Source organism: Chrysemys picta, chromosome 7 (assembly GCF_011386835.1).
Source record: "Chrysemys picta bellii isolate R12L10 chromosome 7, ASM1138683v2, whole genome shotgun sequence".
Lineage (NCBI taxonomy): Eukaryota > Metazoa > Chordata > Testudines > Emydidae > Chrysemys > Chrysemys picta.
The window spans coordinates 83,936,882-83,949,057 of NC_088797.1; the positions used below are offsets into that span (position 1 = coordinate 83,936,882).

The window sequence follows — 12,176 nt, forward strand, 5'->3', positions numbered from 1 at the left end:
TGTGGTTCACCTAAGCAGCAGACACACTGAGCGTGCCTACCCAATACTGGGATCAATAACCTACAGGTGAGGCAATGTTTAAAGCCCAGAGAATGAGGCATGCCACTGAGGGCAGAGTTTCATCCTACCCCAAGAGGAAAACCAGGAGTAACGGTTCAACGAAAACCTATTTCTAGTCAGGAAACAAGGTGGGGTTTTTTTGTTTGTTTTAGGTATTTTTAATAAACAGGGACAAGTACATGAAAGGAGTTAACTATATAACAAAACTAGAATTAACAAAGGTATACTATGCTAACTAAGCTCTGAGGTGCTGCTGAATGCTCTGACTCATAGCCAAAGGAGATAGAGAAGGAACTGAGGGAGGGTTGGTCACACAGCGCCAGTTAGCTGCCTGAGGCAGTGCAAGATGGGGGCTGTGCATGTGTGACCCAACCAGGCACTGCTACCACAAACCTCCAATTATAAGCGCAGGTGCACTCAATACCTAAAGTGGAGCACCCACAGGGACATCACTCATAGAAGAATAGAAACTTTTAACACAATATATAAAAATTGGGCATTTTATAGAAATAGACCCATTAAGGTGAAATAGCGTTAAAGATAGATGCAGAGTATGGATTAGTTCTAAGAAATGGAATATAATGGCATCAGAACACGAAGAATGAAGGCAGCTTTCCAAATTCTGCAATCAAAATAAAAAGACATCTTGCAAGAAAGTAAAGGGATTTCAACTTGAATATTAGGAAATAAAGGTAAGTACAATAGATTGAAAGATGTGTGTCTTTCATTCTAATCAGTTAATTAATTTGCCCACCTGCAGCAGAATTGCCTCTGCCCTTTTTTTTTCTTTTTTTTTAAGTTTTTTTAAAGATTAAACTGTACAAAATTCTTCCCTTCTTGTGGAAAAATATAGGCATTACTTCTGTAGGATTTACAGTGCTAAACAAGATGTCATTTTTATAATACAATTCTGCAGCAAACTTTACAGAAATAAGCCCCTATCCAGCAATGATATCTGCAATGGCAGATCCTTCTGCCATAAAGCCCTACTGAAATCAAAGTATCAAATCAGTGGGGCTCTGCACAGGCACACAAGTCTATTCTCCCAGAGCTCCTTGCCACACTGGGTCCCTTTCCTTGCATTTTACTATGTGAGAACAGACAAAAGGGACCTTAATAATTTGAATAAGAGGCTGCTTCTATCATCACGTCCAGTAACAACAACAGGCCTCAACATAATTTCTGCAATAACGTTGAAAAGATAAAACACTGACAGAATTTTTCTTATCTTCTTATATTTAAACAACTCACTGAAGAATTATCTACAATAAACCACAAATTAACTCTAAGCTATTTTTAAGAGGGGTCACAAATGTTTTAAGATTACTTTAAATCTTTTGTGCATTTTACAATGATTATAGTTCAAATTGAGCTGAAGTAAGAAATATTGTATTTCTTACTCACGTTCAGAAAGTATTGCCAGAGAGGCTAACAGTTCGTTGTAGATTCAGACAAATTAATGCTGATGGTGAAAAGAATCAGAACTAAAAGTATCTTTATAGACTTCAAGCCTGAAATATCAAGTTGAATTCACAGACATTAATTTAATATTGCTGTAGATTTTCTCTAATTATAATAAATGACTAGAGGAAGAGATCAGCAAGTATAATCTCTGTGAGACTAATACACACCTGGGAATACAAAGATTTTCTTAAAGTTCTCTACTTTATTATCCTGAGGTTAACACACACACACACACACACACACACACACACACACCCCAGAATGGCCTTAGATATGTCGACTAGCAGTACCTACAAAAAAGAAAACAATTTCAGCTCCCATAAGGAGAAACAATCATCCCCTCAATGGACTGTGTCAGATGCATCATCTCAAAGTAGCTTTAGATAATATCAGTGTGTCTACTGAAAATGATTATGATGTTTCCAGAAGAAACCCATGATGTTAGTGCACTGTCCCCATATTAATGGTATCTGTCCTACCACCTTTATTTTTTGTGTCTGGCAGTGCACTTAGCTATGTATCAAACTAGATACTCAGATCTAAAAATCAGTTTTTAAAAAAAAGTTATAAAAACTATCACTTTTTCAAAGATTTGCCACAGACACATTATAAAGCATGCTGGGCAATCAGATTTCTGGATTTACTCAACATTCCGTGCCCTAAAATTTTGCATTTAGAGGATCTCAACATGTACAGCTTGTTGTTCTTCTACTGATCAGTTATGAGTGCCTGAATGTTTACGTTAAGAATACATGGAAATGGATTACTCAGATTTTAACACAAAGCAAAACTTCATAAAATTTGCTGCATATTGTAGAAATAAGTAGAAAATCCTAGAATCCCAGTCCTCAAATTCTAAGAGACCACCAGGAAGTAAAATTATAAAGAAAATCCCCAGCATTCAAAGAAACATAGTACTCTGTGACACATACATCACAGATAAAGTAATCTACATATCCCTCAGTTTCTGATATAAGATATTTCACAGTTTGCCTGGGACAGGATAAATCTTGCTCATTTTGAAGATGAATAATTGGCTTTCCCTGAGCGTACCAATGGAGCTGAGCAATACTGATTTTTCGTTTCAGTGGCTAAACCAAGAAATCTCAAGGGAGAAAAATTGTTTCAGGTCAACACGAAACAGGATTTTGTTTTGTTTTATTCATTTTGTTTCATTGTCGGGTGTTTTTTACTCTCTCTCTCTCCTTTGTTTTAAATGTACGGGGGGTAAAATTCTAAACAAAATGTCATTTCAAAATGGAAAATCAAACATTGTGTTTAGAAAACATCAATTTGGGAAGGGGGAGGGAGTGCAGGCCAACTATTCACTGAATTAACCCAATTTTGCAAGTAGTTTCAGTCTACCTGAAACCGCATTTTTTGGTGAATAAACTATTCATCCACAAAATTTTACCCAGCCTTGTGTACCACATACATGCATGAGAACTACTACTTTTGGCACTCTAATAAATACATAAGTAGCCTGCATTATTAAAACTACAGTAAAAGGTCAAAAGGCACCGGTGATTACCAGACTGATTATACATAATGCATGGCAATGTAGAAAATGTGCTTTGAAGCACACACAAAAACAACAGGAAAGAACTGGTCACTTACATTATTCATGTATTCAGACAGAAGATCTTGGAGAGCTTGGCGGATGGCGTTGCACTCTGCGATTATTTGTTCTCGATGAAAGTCACGCGTGCAGGAAGAGTCAGCTAACAGTGCTGCCCCACTGATAATCCCTTCCAAACGTTTCTCTAGTGATGGCCTTATTTTTTCTTCATTCATTGTAAGTGGATCCAATATGATTAAACTCTAGAAAAAAATTAGAAATTTGGTCATCTCTTGCCTGGCTAACTGTAACATTCTATTTTCCAATCTTCCCTCTTACCACTACTTTGCCATTCAAATATATCCAAAATAATGATGCTCAAGGCATCTTCCCTTTCCACATTCACATCCACTATACCTACTTTGCATGGTGTCAAGTATCAGGGGAATAGCCGTGTTAGTCTGTATCTACAAAAACAAGACTCCTTGTTGTTTTTATACCTACCTTGTCCCTCAATATTTTCACTGACATCAAAATTCAAGATCTTCATCCTCACCTTTTGGATCATAAAGTCGCCCCCACTCCTACGTTACTGCTAGTTTCCTCCCCTCAAATAGCATTTCACCCTATTCTAGGTACTTATATGACCCCAATCCCTGTGATGTCTGAGCACATCACACACAATACTTAACGCATTCATACAAACCTCTGTGAGGTAAGGAAGTGCTAAAAATCCCATTTTACAAATGGGAAGCTGTGGCAGAGAGAGACTAAGTGTCTTGCCCAAGGCCACATTGGAAGTCTGTAGCCAGGCAGGGTACTGAATCCAGCCTCCTAAGTCTCATGCCAAGCCCTAACCACTAGATCATCCTTCCTCTGGAAGTTTTGCCATTGACTTAAATGGAGCAGAATTTCACCCTTTGTCTACCTAACTCCTCTTTCCCTTCAATTCCTTCCCTGAAACTCCTTTTTGTAGGGCCATAAGTCTTCCATTTCCTTACCCTCCCTTTTCCTGAACTGTTCCTTCACATGATATGTTTGTCTTGTCTACTTTAGATTGTAAACTCTCAAAAGCTAGAAATTGCTTGTGTACGTTTATGGCACTATAAGTAATTTTAATACTATTATTTAATACTTAGTATCCTTCTACAATATTTTTTTTCCTGGACACAAGATTTTATATTAGTGGATTGTTTTTCATTTTAAAGCCTGGGGATGTTCAAAACCTCCCACGACTGCACTCTCAGAGATCTGGGTCTCCTCTGAATACAAAAAAGAAGCCAGCAGCGCTTGCCCACAGTTGAAAGATGCCATCTTGGATTATGTGAATGGGTTCTGCTGATTTTAGAACACAGGTTACTAGTCTACTGACGTAATATATCTGGATTTTAGTAATGCTTTTGACATAAGCAAATTAGGAAAATGTGGTCTAGACAAGATGGATGCACAACTTGCTGAAAGACCATATTCAAAGAGTAGTTACCAATGGTTTGCTATCAAAGGGGGGATAGGGAAGAAGAGTGCCTACGGGGGTCGTGAAGGGGTTAATCTGGGGTTCAATGCTATTCAATATTTTCATTTATGACTTGGAAAATAGAGTGGAGAGTATGCTTATAAAATGTGCAGATAATAACAAACAGGGAGGGTTTGCTAGCACTTTGGAAGACAGCATTAGAATTAAAAATGACCTTGACAAATTGGATATTTGATCTGAAATCACCAAGATGAAATTCAATAAAGACAAGTGCAAACTACTATGCTTAGGAAGGAAAAAAAATCAAATGGACAACTACAAAATGGGTAATAAACAGCTAGGCAGTAGTATTTCTGAAAAGGATCTTGGGGTTTTAGTGGATCAGAAATTGAATGAGTCAAAAAATATGATGCAGTTGCAAAAAAGGCTAATATCACTCTGAGGCATATAAATAGGAACACTGAATGCAAGACACAGGAGGTAGTCCTCCTGCTCCACTCAGCACTGGTGAGGCATCAGCTGGAGTATTGTGTCCAATTCTGGACACCACACTTTAGGAAAGATGTGGACAAATTGGAGAGAGAGTCCAGAGGAGAGCACCAAAAATTATCAGGTTTAGAAAAACCTGGTTTATGAGGAAAGGTTAAAAAACCTATGCACATTTAGCCAGGAAAAAAGATGACTTGGGGAGGGAACCCCGATAAATCTTCAAATACGTCAAGGGCTGTTATTAAGAGGACTGTGATCAATTGTTCTTCGTGTCCAATGAAGGTAAGACAAGAAGTAACGAGCAAGGTAGATTTAGGTTTGATATTAGGAAAAACTTTTAACTATAAAGATAGTTAAGCACTGGAACTGGCTTCCAAGGTTGATTGCAGAATCCCCTTCATTTGATATTTTTAAAAACAGGTTAGACAAATACCTGTCAGGGATAGTCTAGTACACTTGTTCTGTCTCAGTGCTAAGGGTCAACTTGAGGACCTCTTAAGGTCATTTCCAGCCCTACATTTCTGTGATTCTGTGGGGGCAAAAATGCAGCATTGCCACTTCAAGAGGCTGAATGGGCAAACTGCAAAATATTAGCCTCTATTATTATTCCTAATTTTTGTTCAACATTAGTCTTTTGGGGATGCTGGGAGCCTCTTACCAGCAAAGGCTAAATCGAGTACATGTTTAAAACAAAAGAACTACTATAAAAAAAAAACCTAGAGAAGAGTAGAGGCTGAAGCCAAGGTAAGTAAAATTGGTCTCCAGCCCAAATCAAGGAAATTAAGTCCAGACCCCTACTAAGAGGCTGAGCTTCTTAATCAAATTTGGTGTTTGAAAGGGGAAGTCATTACCTGTACTTATCCAACATGAGTCAGTCCACTTTTTACAGACTTTTAAAGGTGACCTATAAAAAGGGAAAGATAACACTGGTCTACAATTTTTGAGACGTCGTCTGCTTCAGAGATAAAATATGCTATTTATTATGTATTTTGATGTGCTGAATTCAAATATGACAATTAAAACAACTGATTGGCTACTGTTTCTAAGATATTTAAGTTTTTACATTTTATGTCTATGTATATTGTGTAGATAGTAGAGTTTTAATCATAAATTGTGAACCTAGGTCTTTTCATGTGTTTATGGTTGCTTTACATGATAATATTTCACCTGTCCTGTTTATGTAACACTTTAAAAATCAGCAAAAGGGTTATATAAATAAAAATTATGACACAAAAGGCAAAAAACTATTCTGTACATAGTTTAGTCCTATTCAGTGTCTACTCGGCGCTTCTTGGCTTGTCTCCTGTATTCATTAAATGGAGCATCTCTTGTCACTGTCCAGCAATAGTCTGCAAGCATTGATGGGCTCCATTTGCCCTGATAGCGTTTCTCCATTGTTGCAATGTCCTGGTGAAATCGCTCGCCGTGCTCGTCGCTCACTGCTCCGCAGTTCGGTGGGAAAAAAAATCTAGATGAGTGTGCAAAAAGTGTATCTTTAGTGACATGTTGCAACCAAGGCTTTTGTATGCCTTGAGGAGGTTTTCCACCAACAACCTGTAGTTGTCTGCCTTGTTGTTTCTGAGAAAATGTATTGCCACTAACTGGAAGGCTTTCCATGCCGTCTTTTCCTTGCCATGCAGAGCACGGTCAAATGCATCATCTCGAAGAAGTTCACGAATCTTAGGACCAACAAAGACACCTTCCTTTATCTTAACTTCACTTAACCTTGGAAATTTTCCACGGAGGTACTTGAAAGCTGCTTGTGTTTTGTCAATGGCCTTGACAAAGTTCTTCATCAGACCCAGCTTGATGTGTAAGAATGGTAACAAAATCTTCCTTGATTCAACAAGTGGTGGATGCTGAACACTTTTCCTCCCAGGCTCCAATGACTGTCGGAGTGGCCAATCTTTCTTGATGTAGTGGGAATCTCTTGCACGACTATCCCATTCGCAGAGAAAACAGCAGTACTTTGTGTATCCAGTCTGCAGACCAAGCAAGAGAGCAACAACCTTCAAATCCCCACAAAGCAGCCACTGATGTTGGTCATAGTTTATGCACCTCAAAAGTTGTTTCATCTTGTCATAGATTTCCTTCCTATGGACTGCATGACCAACTGGAATTGATGCAAAACATTGCCATTATGCAGTAAAACAGCTTTAAGACTCGTCTTCGATGAATCAATGAACAGTCTCCACTCATCTGGATCGTGAACGATGTTGAGGGCTGCCATCACACCATCGATGTTGTTGCAGGCTACAAGATCACTTTCCATGAAGAAGAATGGGACAAGATCCTTTTGACGGTCACGGAAACCCTAACATCTCCTGCCAGGAGATTCCACTGCTGTAGTCTGGAGCCCAACAGCTCTGCCTTACTCTTGGGTAGTTCCAAATCCCTGACAAGGTCATTCAGTTCACCTTGTGTTATGAGGTGTGGTTTAGAGGAGGGGGATGGGAGAAAATGTGGGTCCTGTGACATTGATGATTCAGGACCAGAAGTTTCATCCTCTTCCTCGTCTGACTCAAGTGAGAATGATTCTGGTGCATCAGGAACCGGCACTCCTTCTCCGTGGGGTACTGGGCGTATAGCTCATGGAAGGTTTGGATAATGCACAGTCCACTTTTTCTTCTTTGACACACCTTTCCCAACTGGAGGCACCATGAAGAAGTAACAATTGCTGGTATGATCTGTTGGCTCTCTCCAAATCATTGGCACTGCAAAAGGCATAGATTTCCTTTACCTGTTCAACCACTGGCGAAGATTTGTTGCACAAGTGTTGCAGCATATGTGTGGGGCCCACCTCTTGTCCTGATCTCCAATTTTGCAGCCAAAATAAAGGTGATAGGCTTTCTTAACCATAGTGGTTATACTGCGCTTTTGTGATGCAAAAGTCACTTCACCACAAACATAGCAGAAGTTATCTGCACTGTTCACACAAGTACGAGGCATCTCTGCTCACTTTGGCTAAACAGAAATGTGTCCCTGTGCAAAATCAAACACTGACAAATAAGAGAGCACGAGACTGTATGATTTCTAGAGATGATCTAGGACAATTTGTTCAGCAGAGTGATGTAAGCTTCGTTATGATTGCATCATCCATGACTTCTAGGAATAACATGATGCAATTCATATCATGTATGACACAATACCAGCTTCAGATTGCATCATTCATTGTTTTGCCTAAAAAGCAAGTACTGTCCAAACCCAGTCATTTTGGCTGCAGAGCAGTGTAATTGGGCTTCTTTTTGATATTTAACAAAGTCATGGAAGATTGTCATTTTTTCTGCTTATGTTTTACATTAGAAATTCATGTCGTCTTGACTGGAGAATTCTAAGAGTGGAGAAATAGTGATGTGATGGCATCACAAGATTAAAAACACCTAACTTCAATAACTAATGAATGATTTAGAGAAAGGAAGTCTGTTACCGATTCTCATATTCATTGAAAACATAGGAATGCTGAGCTACTTTTAGAAAGCTAGGAGCTCCTCTAGCAAAACCAGGGAAAGCTAGACTTAATTTTCCAAATATTTATAAGGGATGGGGAGAGCAAGAAAAAAAACCACTAAGCCCTCTTTATGCAACTTTTAAAAGACTACCAGTATAATATTTTTAAAAACTGTTTTGCAGATCACCTTAAAAACAAATGTATTTTTGATCTACACTGGAATTCTGACCAGTCTAGGTCTTCCTCTTCTCACTGCACTAAAGTGAGCATTCAACTCACATTTCCCACAGCATAGAAATAGTGTAATATTCCAAATATGCTTTAAGCAATAAACCTCAAGCTCAAATATCATGCTCTAGTACTCTCAAGTTGCTCGAGAACGCTCATGGACTTGTGTCAATTCAGCTTTATCCCTTATTATTCATTAGCAGATATGAAATTTACTGAGCATGACCCCTCCATAACCTCAATACATAAAATAACTTGTTTAAAACAGTCCTACGGGCTGCACTTTTCAGAGCCTTGGTATGTAGTTTATGTTCTGCTCTCCACCTGGAAATGAGAGCACATCACCCCAAGTCCTCACATCTTCATTGGTGTCCTGTTCATTTTAAGGATGCTAGGTTGCACAGATCAGAACCAGAGGTAGGGTGTGTATACAGAGGCAGATCAAAGCTAACTTGCACTCTTGTATATTTGAGCAACAGAGGAGCTCTTTTCCTCACCTCTCCCTCCCATGATATCATCACAGAAGCTTCAAAAAATTTCAGAGAACCATTATCCCCCAAACACACACACACACACACAGAAATTCTGACCGTTGATTTTAATGTTTGGAAAGACTATCACTATTAGACTATCAATATTTGCAACAGTTGAAGTGAAGACCACATATTCAAAACTGTCAAAAAGTGGTTACTGCTATTGTATAGTTTCTGAGAATAGAGCCTAGAAAGTTATAACATCTGAAGCTAGATTTAACAATTTGTTTCAGTAGGTGACAGGATACAATGATGGATGGGATGATTTCAGTAGGTTTTATATTAATCCAATAGAGGCAACCATCAGTTAACTTGGAAAGTGCGAACTATGTAGCTTTAGTTGATTTTTAAAACCAATGTCCTTCTGTTTAAATATACATAATAATATGGACAGGAATGTCTGTACAAATATGTGGTAAAGCATAAGACGCAATATTCTAATTATGAGGGAAGACCAGTGTTGTGTATCCAATGGCCAACAATATTTCTAACGAGCTAATTTTCTTCTCAAGTTATAATCCTTACTGCAGCCCTTAATTATTTCCTAATTAAAAGAGAAAACAAAACTAAAGAGATACATATTGAAAATGTTGATCCTGCAGATGTTAAATTCACACAAACTTCAAAATATTAACTGATCTCAGACAGCTTAAACTTATCCTAATTCCATATGTCTGCAATACTCAATCATTTGCAAAGTGCTGTAAGGATGAAAAATCAGTACCTCACAACACTGGATTTTAAAGAGATCATGAGCTCAGTAAGCAACAGCCAAGAGACAAACATACATTGTAACAGTTATGATAGAGTCTCATTTGCTGATTGTAGTTACAGTGGGCAAATGATATCACCTCCTATAGATAAGGTTGCATACTCTTCTTCTTAAAATACTCTTTCCAGAATCTCAGAAATGTCAAAATCCACCATTTGGACTTCAAACTTCTATGTTTGTCCTATACTGAAGGAAATTCCTTTGGAAAGAATAGGTTAAATGCCTCCAGAAATTTTAATGACTTAAGAAAGAGGAAGAAAAACAAAAATCTCATTTTTCATTTTAGTAAAAATTCTAAGCATGTTTAAAAAGGCAATAGTAAGAATGAACATGCTATGAAATGTTAGGAAAAAATTAGTCATGATAAATTTGATAAAACTATACCTTACTAAAATACATCTTTGATTTTTCCCCTTGTCTCTCATTCCTAGACCTCTCTTCCTACACTCTTCCATATGTTATTACTGCCTTAGCAGTCTATCACAGGCACCTCTTGAGCAGTTGGCCTAGCTTTACTAAAACAAAGTCACAGGTGCTTTATTTCTTGAGGGTTAAATTTAAAAAAAAAATGTATTCATCCTTCCATGATCTAGGAAAGGATATTCCCAAAGCCTTTAAAAAAAAAATCAGGTTTCACACGAAGGGTTTCAGCATCTTGCCTGGTTTAGTCTAGGCACATGAGGTTTAATTCATCTAGCATCCACATCCAGTATATCTGTAACTTTCAGCATTTAAATTGATTGCATAGCAATTCTAGTACACTGTTCTCAGCTTCCCAGTCTGACCATCTTGGTTTGAGTTGATAAGTTAACAGCTCTAATTCACAGATTTCAGCCTTACTAGCACATAAGGCTCCCACTCTTTCAGAACCACCTGATTTAACAAACTCAGGAAAGCTGTTTTTATATGTCCTTTCCCCTGTCCTGATTGGACCAGACAGTGCTTTCCTCACCAAGCCTCACCTGGTTTTTCAGGGTCAAATCAAGACAATTAGTTTCTACTTATCCAGGCTAATTGTCATGGCAATCTCAACTAATTACCAGGTATCAGCACTCCACGCTTCTGGAACTCATTTAATTCCCAATGAAAGTGAAAAGGAACTAGATCAGCAAAATGCTGAAACATAACCAGACAAAGGTGGGGGAGGAGAACAAAGATGAGAATCAATCATACTACATTTGTATCCATTTACTCACTCAGTCATACCCACATGAACACAAGAGTTTTATAACTTTTATAAACTACAGAAACTTCTTAAAGAGGAAAAAACCTCCCCTAACCTCACAAACGCCCCAGACCACTCTAACAGACAATCCGAATTGCCAGTCAGCATCTTTGCTGCAATCCAAAGTGGGAACGCAGCACACCACATTGGCAGTAGACCAAGACAGCTAAGTGGAATGCTAAAACCCATGAAGATTCTGATCTTGAAAATAACCTCTTTAAATCCCAGCTTTTGTCACAAACATCTCAACTATGAAAAAGCACAGAGCCCTACAGAAAAAAAAATTCACAAGAACATGCATCTTGGGGAACATGTAGGGGCTTGACCTCCATGGGGATGTCCAGTACTTCTGAGCTACTCTCTGCATTTTCTCCCACGACTCTTAACAATTTGCTGTTTGCTCCTGTGCCAAGCTCTCCCAACTCCAATGTAGAAGTGGGGGTTTACAGTTTGGAATATGCATAAAATATTAATGTCGTCAGCATTATTCTATGAAGGGAAATTCCTGCAGCTTTAGAAAGAAATTATATCATGAACAAGAGCACACATACAAAATGGAAAATGACTGCCTAGGAAGGAGTACTGTGGAAAGGGATCTGGAGATCACAGTGGATGAAAACAAGCTAAATATGACTCAACAATGTAACACTGGCAAAAAAAAGCAAACATCATTCTGGGATGTATTAGTAGGAGTGTTGTATGCAAGACATGAGAAGTAATTCTTCCACACTGATTAGGCCTCAACTGGAGCACTATGTCCAGTTCTGGATGCCACATTTCAGGAAAGTTGTGGACAAATTGGAGAAAGTCCAGAGGAGAACAACAAAAATTATTCAAGGTCTAGAAAACATGGCCTATGAGGGAAGATCGAGTCTGGAGAAGAGAAGACTGACGGGGGACATGATAACAGTTTTCAAGTACATAA

General features: G+C 38.4%; 1 protein-coding gene across 17 annotated transcripts in view; it reads right to left on the bottom strand.

The window, feature by feature from the left end:
* CTNNA3 (catenin alpha 3) overlaps positions 1-12,176 on the bottom strand; it is a 939,042-nt gene that overhangs the window by 727,677 nt on the left and 199,189 nt on the right. For all 17 annotated transcript variants that reach the window (XR_010589482.1, XM_065553430.1, XM_065553429.1 and 14 more), the window contains one exon: positions 3,142-3,345. Coding sequence is in view for 16 of the 17 variants with exons in the window: in XM_065553430.1 (XP_065409502.1) it covers positions 3,142-3,345 (204 nt within the window). In the remaining variant the exon portion in view is untranslated. The remainder of the gene's footprint in view (positions 1-3,141; positions 3,346-12,176) is intronic.